General features: G+C 38.7%; 1 protein-coding gene across 2 annotated transcripts; it reads left to right on the top strand.

Moving 5' to 3' along the window:
* The first annotated feature begins 11,622 nt into the window (after nucleotides 1-11,622).
* On the top strand, nucleotides 11,623-18,522 carry LOC18588523 (protein phosphatase 2C 56-like). Of its 2 annotated transcripts, none has more exons than XM_088810117.1 (4): nucleotides 11,623-12,222; nucleotides 14,869-15,156; nucleotides 15,794-15,984; nucleotides 17,753-17,884. In XM_088810117.1, the coding sequence occupies exons 1-4, from the start codon at nucleotides 11,746-11,748 to the stop codon at nucleotides 17,754-17,756; spliced, it is 960 nt and encodes a 319-aa protein (XP_088666243.1). In that variant the 5' UTR covers nucleotides 11,623-11,745; the 3' UTR covers nucleotides 17,757-17,884. The 2 variants fall into 2 exon arrangements, with proteins under 2 accessions (XP_088666243.1, XP_007013047.3); XM_007012985.3 differs by having other exon boundaries at nucleotides 11,626-12,222; nucleotides 15,794-15,899; nucleotides 17,753-18,522.
* Nucleotides 18,523-18,798: the final 276 nt, after the last annotated feature.

Raw genomic sequence — 18,798 nt, 5'->3', positions numbered from 1 at the left:
GACTGACAATCATCTTGGTGGTTTTGGAAAGCCTCGGAATAGGCGGTGTGGTTCCTTCTCCCACATACGTGGTGTTAACAAACTCGAAGGATCGAAAGGAACATTCAGGCACTTCTTCCGCCGCTTCCACGTAAGGCGTATCTGCTGGCTTGCTTATGAGTAAGTCCTCTTCCCCGTTAACACAGACAATCTTCCCTTCCACGATGAACTTGACCCTCTGATGAAGAGATGAAGGTATGGCCCCAGCCATGTGTATCCAAGGTCTTCCTAACAAATAATTGTATGAAGGAGCAATATCCATAACCTGGAATTCAATGGTAAAGGTACATGGGCCAATTTCTACCGGTATCTCAATGTCCCCTACTACTTCTCTCCTTGTTCCATCGAAAGCTCTTACGATCATCTGACTCTTTCGCATGTAGGACATGTTGATGGGTAAACGGGCCAAGGTCCTCATGGGCATCACATTTAAGGACGATCCGTTGTCAAGCAGTACCTTTGCGACGGTACAACCTTTACACTTGGTAGTGATGTGCAAGGCTTTGTAATTTCCTCTACCTCTAGAGGGGATTTCTTCGTCGCTGAAGGATATTATGTTACCCACTGAAATGTTCCCAACAATGTAGTCCCAATTTTCAACTGAGATATCATGATCCACATATGCTTGGTTCAGAATCTTCATCAGAGAGTTCCTATGTGGTTCTGAGCTGAGGAGCAAAGATAGTAGTGAAATACGAGCGGGCAACCGGTTCAATTGCTCGACTACATTGTACTCACTATGTTTGATGAACTTGAGGAACTCTGCAGCTTCTTTTTCTGTCACCGATCTTTTTGAACCATCTGTCGATTCCGGAGGTTGTACCTCTTCTCCTCTAGGACTTTGCTCTTTTTCCTTTCCCTTCTCATTCTTGAGATCCTTGAATGCTTCCGGTGAATAGTAGCGTCCGCTGCGGGTAATCCCTCCAACGCCAGTTATATTGGCAGCATCGTCTTGAGATTCAGCTATCCATTTCTTCGCTTCTGACACTTGTACATTGCAGTTGTAGTTCCATGGGACAGCTTTGTTGTCTTTGTAGGAGAAGGGTTTAGGGACTTCGATGATCATCTTGGCACGGTTTTTGTCCTCCACAAACTCTCCTTTTGGTTCGTAGAAAATGGTCAAAGGTTTTATCTTCATTGGGTGAGTGGACTCCTTGGATATCATGTTTACTGCTGATTCTGAAGCTTCCGTATAAAACTCGATCTTTGATTCGTCCATCATTCTTTGCACTTCCTTCCGAAAAGAACTACAATCCTGGATTGAATGCCCCACACATCCTTTGTGGTACAAGCAACATAGTCTTTGGATATCTCGTGAATCATTCACATTGGGACATTCAGGCCACACCTCGAGCATATCGGCTTTTACCAAGGCTTCAAATACTTTCTCCATGGGGGTTTCCACTTCCTGAATGTTCCTTTTGACATACACCTCCCTTTCGATCGCATTTACCCCCGCCCCAGCATGATTTGGCAGTGGGTTGTTGTTAACATTCTGTTCTGTCTTTTCTTCAAAGTTCAGGATTCCTGCCTTGATCAACCCTTGCACCTTATGCTTGAATGCCGTGCAATTCTCAATCGAGTGACCTTCGATTCCATAATGATAATCACAATGGGCGGAAGTGTCATACCATCTCGGGAACGGAGGTTTTAATGGCTCTATGTATAAGGGAGCTACTAAATGGTTTGCAACCAATTGAGTGAAGAGTTCAGCATAAGGGATTGGGATAGGGTCAAACTGCACTTTCTCTTGCTTGTTTCGCCATCCTCTTGATTCACCGGTAGTATGGTTGTTTGAAGGTGTTGTTTGTTGTGTGGTTGAAGCTGTAACAGGTGCGGAAGCAGGTGGGTAAGGTGTCCGTTGGATGGGATTATATGGGTACGGGTTAGGGAAGGCATTTGGCATAGGCGGGTATGGGTATGGGCTTTGTGAAGTGTTGTGCACAGCTGGGTAATAGGGGTATGGTAGATATGGCTGGTAAGGGTTGTATGTTCCTCCATGGTGTTGTCCTGAAGTAATGGCTTGGGCTTCTCCTTCTTTCCTCTTGAAAGTTTCCCTCTTCCTTGTGTTTGCCATATCACCTCCTTCTATCTTCCCTTGCTTAATGGCAGTTTCTATCATTTCTCCCGAAATCACCATATCAGCAAAGTTCTTTGTGGCACTACCAACCAATCGTTCATAGTAAGGGGCTCGCAAGGTGTTGACAAACATTACAGTGGTTTCTTTCTCAGTCAATGGTGGCTGAACTTGAGAGGCCACATTCCTCCATCTTTGAGCGTATTCTTTGAAGCTTTCAGTGGTTTTCTTCTCCATGTTTTGTAAAGAAAGGCGATCCGGAGCCATATCTGTAACGTGCTTATACTGAGCTACAAACGCCCGAGCAAGGTCTTTCCACGTGTGGATTCGATTGCGGTCCAGTTGGACGTACCATTTTGCTGCAGCACCAGTAAGGCTATCTTGGAAGCAATGTATCAAGAGTTTGTCATCATGAGCATATGCGGCCATCCTTCTACAATACATGGTGATATGTGTGACCGGACACTTGGTTCCATCATACTTCTCAAAGTCTGGAACTTTGAACTTTGGGGGTATAACCACATCTGGAACCAGACAAAGCTCAATTGCATCCATAGAACAATACATTCCCATTCCTTCTACCATGCGCAGTCTTTCCTCAAAAAGGTCAAATTTTTGATGAGTATCGGGATTATCTTTCGATTCAACGGATCCACATTTGAGCTTCTCTTGTTCCTTTGGATCATCCAAATCAGGCACAGAGATGGGATCTGAAGGACTTGCCCCTCCAATTGGCCTTTGTTGAGCATAAGTCGGTGGTGGTCCTATTGGCATCCCAAAAAATGGATATTGACCCACGGATGGCATGGGAATAGAAGCATTCCTTGCAGGTGGAGGTGTAAATCCTGGTGGATACACGGGGTCTGTATTGGTTTCTGTCTGTTGAACGTCTTCTGGTATACCAGAACTCCCTGCCGCTTACTTTCCTTTATCTGTAGATATTAACTCCAAAATTTTTGATAACTGACCCATGATTTCTTCTTGTTTCTTCTCAATCTTATCCATCCTCTCTGAATGCTCGTCCCCCATGATCTTAGAACGGGCTCTTGTGTTGTATCTGTGGAGAATTTGTTTTTCTGGAATTTTGTTCTATTAGTTCAAGGAATAAGTTAGAATTTTATATTGAGTGCATTATTATTTATTATTTTTATCTGAATCATGCACTATGATGCAAATGAAATGTATTTGAATAGGAAAAATATTGGCCATCCAACATTAACCATAAGAAAATCTGCATCCATAAAACTTAAATATCCAATTACATCATCGTCTGAAACCATCCATAACTATCAAAAAGAAAAACCGACTTTGTCATATTGGTCCCTAACCATCTTGAGGTGACTGATCAACCGCTCACTCAATTCGTCCTTGGGAAGGATCTCTCGCCTGAGTTCTTCGGTCTTGTCTGCCATTACTCGAGCTCTAAATGCCACTTCTCTCATCTGTCTCAGTATCCATTGCATTTCAGCTTCTTTCCTTTGAAGGCTTTGTGCGCATGAATTGTTTCTTTCCCTCATTTGGAAATATTCTTGCCTTACTGCTTCATACTGTGCCTTATAGCCCTCCATGGCAGTTTCCAACATGTCGCAGTCATTTTTCAACTCTTGGATGGTTTGTTCTTTCCTTTGTACCTCGTGCTGCAAAGCGTTGTTGGCACTTTGGAGTTCTTGTATTCGGGCTAACAGAGAAGAATTTGCCACGCTCACTTCCTCAAACTTGCTTTGCCACTCATCCCGCTCTTTCAAAGCCACCCGTACCTTTCTTGCAGTTTCTTTCTTCACTTCTTCTAGCTCATCCTCATGCCTACGCTTCATATTCATCATCTCCTTTTCAAGTCTTTTCCTCGTTAACTCACTCTCCAACAGGACGTCTTGAGGTTCTGGGTTTAGGGGATGTTTGGATGGGTTCTTCGGGGGATGTATGACATTTTTCACCCTTTGGTCATGCCAAGTATGATATCCTGTGGTGACTTCATCAGTAACCCTTCCCTGATCTACTCGGCAAGTTTTCTTCCAGTCTTGAGCAATTTCCTCAATTCTCTTTAGCGTTTCTGGCTCTCCATATGTAAACTCTAACTGGTCGAGCTGGTGAGTCATGGGCACGAATTGCTCAGATCCGAACTGTCTCCGCACCATTATTGGGGCATAGCTGATGGCTCCCCAAGGTCCCATCAGTGGTACCCACGGCTTATCCCCACATTTATACATTACTTGCATTCGTGGCATCCATGGAGCTCTCCAAGTCACTTCAATGCTCATTAACCTCCGGAGCCTTGTGACCCACTCTTCTTTTCTTTTGTAGTCGGGCCATTCACTTTCGCAGAACTCAAGGATAGGACAACTCGCAGACAGATAAAGCTTTCGAAATTTGCTCTCTTTGCATTCGAAATGGCTTTTGATCCATATGGTTAGGAGTTGAGCACATCCGATGAATCGTCCCTCACCTTTGCGTCGACAGAAATTCAAGGATCTGAAGGTTTCAGCTAAGATGGACGGGGCCGGGTTGATGCTCCTTGTCACCTGATCAAAGAAGTCTATGACTGACACCTCCACATGACCTAGAACCTTCGGGAAGACCACTAAGCCGTAAATCGCCATCGCAAAAGCCAAGAGACCTTGTTCATCCTCCATGTGTTTTTGAATATATCCGTTCAAGAAACTCCACGGAAGGCATTCTGTGTCTCCTTTCTTCTTCAAATGCTGATCCACTTCCACCGTAGTCATTCCTAATAACTTGGCCAACTTTCGTCGGTGTCCCGTCTTCTGGGCCCTCCAATAGATCTTGTCAGGCTGCATATGGTCTATCCGGAGCAGAGATAAGTATTCTTCTATGGTAGGGGTCATGTCCACCTTGTTAAAGACAAAGCAACGATATGAGGGATCCCAAAACTGGACAATGGCTCGGAGCATCTGGTCATCGACTGGTACATATAGGAGCCATGCAATGTGTCCATACTTGTTCTGAAAATTATCTCGGTGAGCACGTCTCCATTGTTCCCAAATCCCTACCATCTCTGTAAGGTCATTCTGCTGAAGATCCAAGTGAACTCTCTCGGGTAAATTTGAGATATGTCCTTGGGTCAAACAGTCTCCTTTTTCCTGTTGAATCTGCCTCATTTGTAACTCTATCTCATAGTCATTTCTGTATATGTTGAGCGGGCCGGCTGATGACGAGGCCATGGATATAACTGGGATCTCTTAGGTTGAATGTTGTGTAGCCAATATTCCTCCTATATGCAATTACGATGTATGCAAATGAACATGTAACATGCGCATGACAAGCAAAATAAACTTAAGTTAGTATGGTAAAAAGAAATAATGTGGTGTTAAAAATAATAAGAGAATAACAAGCAATATCATGGGTATTATTGTCTACTCCACGATACTTTATTATCTCGGGGCATAATTTAAAATAGAGGGAGTGGAAGAAATTCCTTCATGTGTACCTATTTATAAGGTATGTTCTCACGGGTATGGCTCTTTCTAAGGTTAAGCTGCTCTCGGTACTCTATATGCTGAGCGGGGTTTATAAACAGAGCTAAGGTTCCCAAATCGTTCCTCACTGTTGTCCACACGGACTAGTAAGGCACCCCGGTCCTCACCCATTACAGGCTTCAAACGGACTAGGTTCGATTTGAGTGGGAGTCTTCACTAGCCCGTGCGGAGGTTATCACCTCACGAGAGCGTAGCTACTAAACTCCCTCCTAAAAAGGACATGACCCGGGTGGAGGGTTTATGCATGAATGTAAAATGTGCTGTGTGTGTGAAGGAAATCATTAATTCAAAGTAACAATCTCACATCCCTCTACCTTAAATCCCCCACAAGTATTAGAAGCAATAAAGTAATAAATGCGAAATAAACTAATGTACCAAACAAAGTATGCAGTGCAAATCATTAATATTAAGAAAACAGTGAATTATTTAAAGCCTTGGATAATCTATTATTATTTTTTATGGCTCGACTCTCTAGAGTCCCCAGTGGAGTCGCCAGCTGTCGTAACGTGCGGGTCCGTAATGTGCGGGTCTGGGAACCCGACCGCTAGACATGGTGTGTGAAAACTCACTAAAAAATTAAACTAGGAGTCGCCACCAATCTTTTTTTTTACTAGGTGTGATTGGCCACCTATTGACTTGATTCTAATCGATGCAAACTTAAATTAATTTTAAGCCCACCGAAAAGAACCTTAAACCGGTCTACAATTTTCTGGATCTAGGTTCGGGAGTACGGTTACGCCCGGGGAAGGATTAGCACCCCTCGGACGCCCGTTCCATGAAAAGTACCATTTTTAGATTATCCTATTGGGCTTTAATTTTTAATTTCACTAGATTTTCTTAATTATTATTTTTATTTTATCTCCTATTTAACCTAAAACGGAATGCAAATGAGTGGCGAGATGAAATGCATGGCGTGAGATAAAAATGCTGGACAAATAACCTTTTATCGAGGATACTTTCCGAATCCGCCCATCATACTGGTGGGACTCGGGATATTCTCTCACCTAGGGAATTATTCGAGAAACTCGCCTTCGCAAATTCGACGAATAATTCCCGTCTTCGGGGTCATCGTACATTTTCTTTTTAAAATAATATTTTGTGCATAATGGTCCTAATTCGGGCGAAAGCCTTTTATTAAAGGTGGTTCTCGAGCCCTCCCATCATACTGGTGGGACCCGAGGACATCTTTTCACCTAAGGAACTTTTCGAGAAATACTCGCCTTCGCAGGATCCCCGAAAGATCCCATCATCGGGGCTTAAACTCGAAAACAAAAATATTAATATGCAATGATATGTATGATGCGATATGTATATGCTATACAATTATTTATTTTTTATTATCATTAATATTTTTATTTTCTTATATATTTTATTATCATATTTTCTATTCTTATTTCTTATTATTACTATTTTTTTTATCTTTATTTTTACATTTTTTTTTGTTCTAAGTTCTTATGTTTTCCATTTATACTTAGACAAATTGCTTATAATTCTATATTATTTTAGTAAGCAAAAGTTATATATTTTTATTATACTATTTTTTTATTTTATATATATATTTTTTTATATTTTTATTATTTACACATTTTCATAAGCAATCTTTTATTCAAACCTAATGCCTAAGATCTTACTTCATATGTATACTATTATTATTTTATTATTTTTTTATCTTTATCTTCACATTTTTTAGTTTATGCCACTTAATACTCAATACTTAATTTTAGATTAGTTATTTTTATTATTTATTTATTTATTTATTTATTTATTTAATGTCATGTATATTATATTTCCGTAAATTAATTATTTATCATATGTTTGAATTGTTATTACTTTATTATTATTTATTACTTATTATTTATTTTTATCAAGTAATTTTATCAAGTAATTTTTTGTATAATCAAGCTCTTTATTTACTAAGGATTTCGGAATCTTGAAATCGAGGCCCTCCCATCATACTGGTGGAGCCTTGATTCGGATCCCGAGCCTAGGGAACATAAACTCGGGATTGCGACTTCTCGCATCTCGATCGATTATCCCATCATCGGCACTAGGTTAAATGATTCTTTATCTATATTAAATAATCCATTATCTCATCCCATTTTTATTAACTCTGCATTTTACATAAAGTTATCTCCTTTGATTTTTTTTACTTTACCGATCTTATTCCATTACATTTTACATGTATACATATTATATATATTTAGTTTTAGCGATTAGATTTATTTCTTTGTTTTGTTATATATTTATTTATTTTTTCATTTACCTTTGTAACCAAATATCTATCTCTTCATAATTTTATTATTATTTATTATACATTTAAACATATATATATATATATATATACATATTCCTATATTCTTATCTATCTCCATTTTTTGCATCTCTCTTTTTTTTTTTATATATTATGAAACATCTTATTTTATTTTTACCTATTTCATTTTTTGTTTTTGTTTTTAACTAATCATCTTTAAAATGAAATATTTGTCATTTTATCTCTTTGCATCTTTACATTTTTGCTCATGCTAATTTCCCTACTTACAGAATACTATTTGAAGATTTTAAAAACATTATATTGTAATGATTTAACTTTGCCATATATCATTAATCACCACAATAAACCCAATTCATACAAAACACAATAAATTATGAAAGACGTATGATTTTTTTACCTCACCTAAACGGTGTCGTTTGGAGCCTCTTTTTGCACTGAGGTATGGTTTTCGTCTTTTCTTCTCTATGCCGCAGCAGATAACCCAGCTTCAACTCTCCCTATCCAGTGGCAAGCATCCAGCTTTTACTCCTCCTATTTTCTTCCTCTGTTCCTCTCTTTCCTCCTGCGCCGGCAGCAGAACGCCTCTCCCTCCTTCTCTATTTTTCTGGTTCAACTCTCGTTCTCTATTTTTCTGGTTCAACTCTCCTTGCTGCAGGTTTTCTCCTTGCTGCAGGTTCTCCTTGCTGCAGGTCCTCTTTGCTGTCGGTTCTCTCTGCTGCTGGTTCTCTCCTCTGCCGGTTCTCTCCGCTGCCGGTTCTCTCCTCTGTCGGTTCTCTCCTCTGCCGGTTCTCTCCTCTCGCTGCAAGTTCTCTCCTCTCGCTGCAGGTTCTCTCCTCTCGCTGCAGGTTCTCTTTGCTGCCGGTTCTCTCTGCTGCCGGTTCTCTCCTCTGCCGGTTCTCTCCTCTCGCTGCAGGTTCTCTTTTCTCGCTGCAGGTTCTCTCCTCTCGCTGCAGGTTCTCCCTGCTGCCGGTTCTCTCCTCTGCCGGTTCTCTCCTCTCGCTGCAGGTTCTCTCCTCTCGCTGCAGGTTCTCTCTTTTCTCTATTTTTCTGCCCAGCTCCCTTTCTCTATTTTTCTGGTTCTCTCGTTCCTTCTCCTTTTTTAGAAAGCTCCCCCCTCCCATTTATACCCGATTTCTGGGCTTTGGAGGGGGCGCTCCACTACCCTGCCAGACGCGAAAAATTCGCGTCTGGCAGGTGAGAGAGGTGCCTGGCAGGGTGCGTCCGCACCCTGCCAGTCGTACCTCTCTCCTTTTTTCATTCTTTCATTTTTTCATTTTTCATTATATTTTTCACTCTGTTTTTTTATTTGTAATTTTGTGTCTACAACTTGCATTAGTGTCTTTCAGTTCTCTTTCTGCATCTCATAGCTTCTGGTTCTTTTTCACTTTTTTCAGATTCTGTCTTAACACAATCAAAAAATTTTAACATTTTTTCCTTGTAAATTAAAGAGTCATTGTTGATTAATTTTGATGAGAATTTTTTTTCTTTTTGTCCGTTCTTAATGTATTTCCTTGTATATTCCATTAATATAAAATCTAATAAGTTAGATAAATTCTCTAATAAACAGGAAAAAAAATGAAACCCAATGGTTTTTAATAGATTGAATTAAGGAATAATGATCAGGACTTATCTTGGAAAGAAAGTAAAAACCAATTAAGCTAGATGTGTTAACATCGAGGGAATGCATCATCTGGCCTCTCTTTCTAATTGTCGACCCATCTTATCAAAAACCAATGTCGATTGATTGAAATTTGGAACAAAGAAAGCCTCCACTGCAAGGCTTACAACATTGATGTCAAACGGCATTTCACGTCTCAACACTTGGAATAATTTCACACGCAATGCCCAAACACGTGGAACCAATGATTTCAACGCCAATACCATCTTTTTTGGCTGATCGATCAAATTCAGGCGGAGAACAAGAGAAAGAATGAAAGAAAGCAATTTATAATATAAAGCTTTTTGTTAACAAACATACAGGTGTATTCCAACTAATAACTAAACATTAATTCGGATTAGGTCTAATGATTAACCAAATCGAATAAAGATTTCCCGATTCACCAACCAACAAAGTAAACCCTTGGAACCTACCTAGTCATCAAATAAGAAGATAAAAAAAAAAAAGAGAGAGAGAGAGAGAGAGAGAGAGGATACAGTGAGGAAGAAAGAGCATATAAAATTTCCAGGAAGATCAAAACAAAAAGGTTGCATATCAATGAAAATGACATGTTGCACTGACAACTTTATATTTCTGAGGTTCGTCATTCACAATCTTCCTTTTTTATGTGAGGACAACTCTTGGCAATTATTCCGAGGATAAGAATTGTCAATTGTTCTTAGTTTGTCAATGCTGCAAAATGATTGTACGTTATTGGTTATTACTAATGGTATCCTATACAGCAAAAACAATTTCCTCTTAAAATTATAATATTTTTGTTTTTTAATTAGCTTTACTAGAATATTAAGTGTTATTTACACGTGCTCTTGTGATATATGAGACATTGCTCATTTTTTGTTTTTGAAAAGGAAACGAGACTTTTGCTACTCCACATTAAGTGTGTTGAGAACATCTCAAATTGGATAAAGATTAAAAAAAAAAAAGGCAGATTAGATAGTAAGAAAAGCAAGTAATCTAATGATGGAAAACGTGGTCCTAGCAAAAGCAGTAGTAATCACGGCAATGGCAACTTCTGAGCTTTTTCTCTTGGAAATTTTGGGAATTTACTCGACTAATCCCTGACTCCTCACCTAGGCGTCACCCTGCCATTTGAGAACCCAATACAAATACACAATGCTGACAGAAGAGAGAGAGAGAGAGAGCGTGGTATTTCTGCCATTTCAAATTTTGTGTGATCCTGACTCTACAGCAGTTTTCAATCCAAGACCTGTGGGGAAGCACTGTCTAATACGGTGAAACGTGCCATACTGTAGCAATGTGGGCCCCCCTTCCTCACGTGTTCATTCCACGCTGCTAAGTTGACAGAGTGCCGTTTCATCTGATTGGGGACTGCCCATTGATTTGATGTTGATCCAACTGCTTCCGGGTCCCACGCTCTTATTTTCCGTGCCTCACCATCTCTCTCAACCCCTGATCAAATCTGATGCCGCAATATTAGCCGTCGATTCTCTCTGCTATGTGCTCTAAGTAAAAGCAAACTCTTGACGTGGCCCTTTAACTAGCTCCTCGGATTATATAGCAAAATTGAAAATCCTGCTTTTAATTACATTTTTCTACAAAAGAGTCTAAATCCACCTAATAGTGGGCCCCAATTCCTGTTCCAACTCTCCACGTAGCCAGTTTGAAGGATGGTTAGTACCATCGCTTGGGCCCACCTAAGGGCGTACCTTAGATTCCTCAGACATAGACTTACTCAAATGCAATACAAAAAAGGATTAACCGTACTTTTTTCTGATCCACTACCACCCAATCAGCTTCTTCCCCACTGCCATGTCAGCTGTAAAAACATTCACAGCAACGACACGTCATTTGATGATTGCTGGTGCAGGGAATTTGATGAAAATAGCGCACCAGAGAATCTTTAGTCCCCACCGAATAATAGGTTTCTTGTCCGGGCCTCTTGACCCGCATGGCCAGCGTGGCAGTAGCAGATTAAAGAGAGACACGTGGCGTCGCAGCAAAAAGCGTGTGAGTACGACTCGTAATCAATGACTTTTTTTTTTCTTTTTTCATTTTTTTCTAAATTGGTATAATTGGCAGGGGGAATGGGGATGCGTGTGTCATAGACTCAATTTCTCGTCATACGTGTCGCATTCCTATCAGTCTCTTCCCCTCTCCTTTTATCTCATTCATTCCGCTTCTCTTCCTTCCTTCCTTCTCTTCTTTCTTTTTTTCTGTCACTCACATGGAACCTCTACTCGAAGAACATGAGGAACAACGATTCAAGCGAGTCGGCTCGCTCCGTGAACCGGACCTGGATTCAACCAGCTCAAGCCTATCCTCGATACTCAGTGCGGAGGATTCTCGAAGCACGACGAGTTCCGGCGATATTTCGGGCACTAGCGGGAGTTCCGGTGAGATTTTAACGGCGGAGGCCGTGGTTCCGAGGTTGCTCGAACCTGCTCCTGCATGCGAGGAATTGACGGTGACGGTAGCGGCGAAGCAGAAGTGTGTTGGGAGGAATAATAAGGGAGTGACGTGGGGGTTCACTTCAGTGATAGGGAGACGGAGAGAGATGGAAGACGCTATCGCCGTTATACCAGCGTTCATGTCCCGCACGTGCGACCACGTGGGAGGTTGTACGGCTCCTGGTTCTAAAACCTCCGCTGAAATCTCCCCTATCCATTTCTTCGGCGTCTATGATGGCCATGGTGGCTCCCAGGTAACAGCTTTCGCTCTTTTAGAATTCAATTTACTTAAATTTTCCTTCCTTAACACCAAAATTCTTTTTTTTTTTTTCCAAATTCATTTTTGTTATTGAATCTTTGGAAATTTTACTGGTTTAAGCCTTGGAGAAATGAAAGTATGATTTATCTCGGTTGGCTCCATAAAGAGAAAAGCGGAGCAGATGGCGAGAGAGAGTCCATTCCCGTTTCCGTGGAAAATTTTTTGTGTTTTTCGATGGAATTAAAAATCAATATATTAATTAAATAGTAAATGATATCATTGATTAGACATAAATAAATATTTTCTGACATGGTTTTGACACGTTCCCAATTACTAATGGTCCATACATAGGAGAATTGATATTGCCTTTCGCATTCTTCCTAGACACGTGGCATGAAAAGCCCCGCGGCAGGTCTTTTTGTTTTACCTCCAGGTCTCGCCCCTTTGGTTTTTCGTTTAACTATTTAAACAATGGCTGGTCTTCTTCAGGTTAAGCTTTGCTGAGGGAAGCCTGCCTGATATTAGTCGTCACGAGATTGCGTAATGCAACTCTCATATCGGTTGTAAAATAAAGTCGAGGCCACTCATATCTAATGTGGGTTGAAGATGAAATTTTAAATTACGAAAGTTGGTCTAATAATTTGATTTGTTTGTCGGGGTAGGGGCTGGCGGGGGTTTAGTAGAGATGGTGGTATGGTATACTGTGAGCCACGAGGAATCAAGAGGTTCCTTCATCGTGGGGAGGGGAAAAGTCAAGGTGGGACCAAATGTTTCGTGGGTGCGCCACGTTTAAGACACATATCGAGGAAGTAGCATGGGGATGATCGATGGTCGGGTCTACTCAGAGGGGGTGTATGGTGGTCACCTGTTTGACACCTAGTGTTTATATATATGAGTAATAATAAAGTGGTTCTTTTCTTGCTTCCCTCTTTTGCAATCCTCCTTTTCGTTTTTTGCTAGATCTTCTCTTGCTGTCTTTTTAAACAAAGTTGTTCTTTTCTTGATTTACAATGAACCACAAATTAATATTAGTTACATTTTTCTGTTATATCACCATGTGGTAGGTAGTTTCTGTTCACATGTGTCCATTAGCATATAGGCATCAAAAGAACACATTTCCACTAAGTTATATTTAAACTAGCTTATCTTTGCTTTTTATGTCAACCCTTATTTTAATCAAATAATATTTTTCTTATCTCAGATATATATAAATTCTATTACTTTTTTCTTTTTTTTTTGCAGAAAAATAATTGAATGGAAAAAACAAAAAAATAAAAGTAAATAGAAAACTAAATACATTAGTGAAAAGCAAAAGTAAAAATATCAACTAAATAGAGTTTAAAGAACTTTCAGTAATATGGTGTTTGGTAGGAAGAAAAAAAATAGTAGGAAGTGAAAATGGTGAGGAAAGAAAAAATAGGGAGGAAATAAAGTTGTTTCTCTTTTCTTGTATTTGGTACCAAGGATGGAAAATAGAGAAAAAGAAAAAGATTAAGGATAAAATTATAAATACAATGATTAATTTAAATAGAAATAATGTTTTTCTCTTACTCTGAAAAAGATTAGATTTGAAGGGAAGGGAAAAATGCAAATCCATCCATTTTCCTTTCCTTTCCTATTTCCCTCCTACCAAGCGAAAGAAAGGCAAAAAATTTACTGTTTTCCTTCCACCTTCTTTCCTTCTTCCTCTTTCGCTCCTCCCAAACAAACATAGTGTAAATGTTTTTAAATAATACATAAAAAATGGAATGCAAATATTCTATAAGTTGGTTTATATTTTTATTGTCTGAAAACAACTTAAATGAATACATGAGTAAAAGTGTATGTCTAAAGTTGTCTAACCTTTGTACCCCAACTTCCACCACTGGTGTATGTATATATAAGATTAGGATCCTCTACTGCACAAGCCTGTGGTGTATAATAATAAGAATAAGAATCTTTTATGTCACTGACTAAAACAACTCCCCTTCTTAAAGTCAAAGTTTATAACGACATTTAATTTCTTCAATGCAATCACTCCAAGTATAGGTATTCAGAAGATTTGTTAGAAAAGTAACTAAATCCTAAACTTGGGATAAAAATCCTCCTTATGCTCTGGTTGTTGACGAGAAAATTCAAGCTCATGACTATGGCACCAGATCATTGTGCCTTGAAGTCGATAAATATTGAACCAATTGACCTTGATTGAAAGGATTACATGTTAAGAAAACATATTTTTTTTTATCTTTATAGGTACAGATGACTACTTTGTATATCCATTGGGTTGGCCTATATTTTTGTTAGTTTTGAAGTTATTCTTTCAGCAGTAAATTGATCTTTCACATTTCTTAAGCTAATTAACTGCTGTTACTTGAAATACGCAATAAATTATATGGATATCTTATTTTCTCATCATGTCAAAGCAAATTCCTTATAAATCAATACTTGAGCTTGAAAGATACTCTCAAGTTATTTCAGTTCAATATCAGTTTCTGCTCCACTTTAATAGCATGAAGATGAAGTTTTAATTAACTTTTCCTGTATGGAGGAATTGTTTCCTTTCTTCACCATGAAGCATTACCTTTGCCTTACATGACAATTAGACATTCCTTTATTTTTGACGCCCCTGATGCCACTTATTAACTTCAGCAATAATTGGTAGGTGGCTAAATTTTGTGCCGAGAGGATGCATGGAGTGATAGCAGAGGAATGGGACCATGAAATGGTTGAGAGCTCTGGGTGGCAGAGGAGATGGGAAGTAGCATTTTCCAGTAGTTTCGAGAGGGCTGACGATGAAGTCCGGACTGCAGCAGTTGCACCAGAAATGGTGGGATCAACTGCTGTTGTTGTAGTTTTATCTGGTTGCCAGATTATTACATCCAATTGTGGTGATTCGAGGGCAGTGCTTTGCCGAGGAACTGAAACAATTCCATTAACTGTTGATCAGAAGGTAACAATGAAAATTCTTTTAGTCTTTAACTCACTCTCGATTCACTAGTTTTCAAAAATTTTCTATAACCATTATAAATTTTACTACTTACTCTTTCTATAAAATTTTAAAAATGTATAGGAAAGAAAAGTGCAAGAGGAAGCTTGTGATGTAATAGCCATCTTTTGTGTTCCAGTAATAACTATTTACCGTTTCTCTGTCGTAGTCTTATGATATTCCTTAACCTTCTAAGTACAATACTTTTGTGCTTTTAGCGCAAAGTTACCCTATTACTTATCCGAACTTACCAAATTAGTGTGCTACAGAAACTAACCAGTTGTTTCAGTACTCAACCAAGACTAACCGTAATACATTACATCTCTGATTAGATATTTTAGAGGCTTTGCTACCTTTCCCCTCTTTTTGTTAAAATTAACTTGCGTGTAGACATAAAGATGCTTATGTATTTTGATGGCATTTGAGGAACTCTAAACATTTGTAGAGCACATTGTGGAGCCTAAAAGAATCAAAGACAACACTTGGCCAGTGATTATCAGCTTTTTCATAGATCATAGGCTCTGTCGTGGTGTATTTTAGCTTTGTTTAATTAACAAGACCAAAGACATTTATGTTTTGTTTTTGTTGTTGTTTTCTACAGCCTGATAGACAGGACGAACTCATGAGAATTGAAAGAGAGGGAGGGAGAGTCATAAACTGGAATGGTGCTAGGGTCTTTGGAGTTCTTGCAATGTCCAGAGCTATAGGTTTTCCTTTATCTCTACTTCTCTATTTCATCTCAAATTTCCTGTTTAGCAATTATCGAAGCTTCCTCAATCATATGTGTTCAAGGTATATTGTAATCTTTGCTCTTATCAACATCATTATGCAAATGGGCATACAGCCTACTCTATAGTGCCGTCATTTAATAACAGAGGAAAGAGTATTTGGTTCTGAATGATATTTGCAAAACAAGGATTGGAAATTGAAAGTTGTGAATTGCTTCATGATGTTGTGCTGGAGCCCTAAAATCCATTTCTTACCTTGCAATAGGATTTTGTAAATCGATCATTTTGGAGTGCTTATTTGATAAAATTGCATTCCTACAAAAAAATTCCGAACTCTATTAACAAATTATTTGTATATCCCAAATAGACATGATCGCATGACGATTAAAGAGAACTTTTTATATTTATTCTTTGAGATTTGTTTTCTTGTGAAATTTTAAGGTACGGAATATGTAGAATATATTTCTGTACGCAATGTCTCTGAGTGTTTATATATTCATGTAGTTATGTAGTGATTGTATTTTTTTCAACATCTATTCCTTTTCCTTTTGCATTTTAGTAAGTTAAGTGGATTCATCAATTCTAGTGTAGGATTTACCATCACTAGATGACAATTGAAGAAAGATACCACATTAGCAGATGGAACCTCTTCCTACTGTTATTTTCTGTAATTCTTACTAGAAATCTCATTATTGCCAGTGGAACTTGTAAGTGATGCCTATCCCTTAATGCTGTTAGAACTCTTAAACTGTCACCATTTTAAAGACTAGTTTGCTGCTGAAACTCAAAACTTAAAAGCATGGCATTGCCTTCTTGTTTTAATTTTTATTTTTAGAAAAAAGAAATTAATTTTTCTGTTGTTGTTTCTCAGCCTAAATATTATTATATGGCTGATGAGGTTTTGGAGACAGCCTTGTCCTGCTTTCACCATAGCTGGAGGTCTTTGATTATTTTCACACGTTGTCCTGCTCCACTAGTAGAAAAGACTTTCTTTATGATTTATCTTTCTTGTTACAAGACTATAATTCTGAATAATCAACAATATCTCAGGGACTTCTACTGTAATTGAACCACCAACTTGTCTGTCGTATATTGTCACTTCCACCATATAGGCAAAAAAAATTTGTTGCTTTTTTTTTGGCCAAAATTTGTTGCCTTTGCTTTTGTTTTGTCATGAAAACTATATGTTGATAAATGATTCTTGTTATCATATGCTCATTAAAAAGCCTCCATATTATAGCACTTGGCCTTTTCTAAAAAAAATTGGCTGGAATTTGGTTAACCAGAACAGAAGGCAATGGCATTGAGTTTCTGAAATATAATATGTTAAATCCAATTATAATCATAGAGGTTTTCAAAAGGAACGTGGCAGTCTGTTTATTTTGATTCATCCATTCATTTTTGTGCATATAACATGCATAAAAGGTGATCAATGTTTGGCATCATATAACAGATCATCGCATGGTTAAAATTTTATCTGATTTATAGTTTAGAGGCTGAAGGTGATCAACATTTAATTGCAATATAGCTTGTTATCACATTAACGGTGGAAGTTATTGTTATGTGCGCCGTTGTAATAGAAGCAAGGAAAAGACAGGGAATCCGGGCAATGTAGAATTATAAATACTTGTTTCTCTCTCTATGACCATACGTAGAGGGAAGGGAAAGGGCGGGGTTTCTGTTGGGTGTTGCTGCATTACCATAACATTCTGTTTTATGCTGAATTTGATTTCATGAAGAACCCATTGCTTCTGAACTATTACTGGAAAGACGGTGATTAACAAAAATGATAATTAACTTCTATCCTTACAATCTTATGATGTGTCTTTCAGGTGATCGCTATTTAAGGCCATGGATAATTCCAGTACCTGAGGTTACCTTCATGACCAGGACCGATGAGGATGAGTGTTTGATATTGGCCAGTGATGGGTTGTGGGATGTCATGACAAATGAAGAGGCTGGGGAGGTTGCTCGCCGCCTACTAAGACGGCGGCGCAGGTCTTTGATGGCTGATGGAATTTCTCCGGCTCAAGCAGTAGCTGATAATTTGACCGAAATAGCAATTGCACGAAACAGTTCAGATAATATTTCCATCATCGTTGTGGATTTAAAACCCAAGAGGAAACGCCAGCCAAGGCAGTGAAAAAGGAGCAGAATCATTTTATTCCCTCAATTACCTCGTAATCCATTTCCTCTTCTCCTACTAAAAGTTTACAGAGGTTGGCAAGAATGATCTAGTATGTTCACCTAGTTCCACATACAAACAGATCCCCATCTGACTGAACAGGTGACCACCTACAGCTACTCTTCCTGACCTTTACAAAGCAGACTGGGAATATGCCATCTACACCACAACAGGAATAGGTTTGATACTGCAAACCATACAAGATCAATCCTCACTTTTAACTGGTTTGGTCAAGAGAATGAGAAGCAGGGACCAACAAAAAAAAAAGGATCTCCTTTATGAATGTAGTGAAGAGGAGAAAGGAAAGGATGAGAATATATATATCTTTTGTTTATGTTATTGTTTGTGTGCTATATTCCTTTTCAAGTCCTATCCTTTCTTCTGCCAAGTAATTAAAGAGAAATTAACTTGGGAAAATGTTCAATCATTCTGAATCATGAAGCAGTGTAAGTGTGCCTTTATCACTAATCATATTCTTTGTTTTACCTTTTTTAAGTATTCGAAAAGTAAAATATTAACGGTGAGGATGGCAATTACATCTGTTTGGAGTGGTTCATACTCACAAACTAGTTTTGTGTTTCGGTCTCTCAAGTGAAGGGGTTAATGAAATTTCTCTGTACCAATTATCTCTCTACTCCACTCACATGGTGGCGCAAACTCAGAAACATGCACTCCTATCGTTTTCTCCCCTTT

Source organism: Theobroma cacao, chromosome 9 (genome assembly GCF_053813885.1).
Source record: "Theobroma cacao isolate CCN51 chromosome 9, ASM5381388v1, whole genome shotgun sequence".
In the NCBI taxonomy this organism is placed as follows: Eukaryota; Viridiplantae; Streptophyta; class Magnoliopsida; order Malvales; family Malvaceae; genus Theobroma; species Theobroma cacao.
Note: the sequence above shows the minus strand (reverse complement) of the source record. Positions and strands in the feature narration are given on the sequence as shown.

Coding starts and splice junctions, on each gene's coding strand:
- LOC18588523 (XM_007012985.3), top strand. CDS start 11,746: ATGGAACCTCTACTCGAAGAACATGAGGAACAACGATTCAAGCGAGTC. Junction 15,157..15,793: donor CATTAACTGTTGATCAGAAG/GTAACAATGAAA, acceptor TGTTTTCTACAG/CCTGATAGACAGGACGAACT. Junction 15,900..17,752: donor TGCAATGTCCAGAGCTATAG/GTTTTCCTTTAT, acceptor TGTGTCTTTCAG/GTGATCGCTATTTAAGGCCA.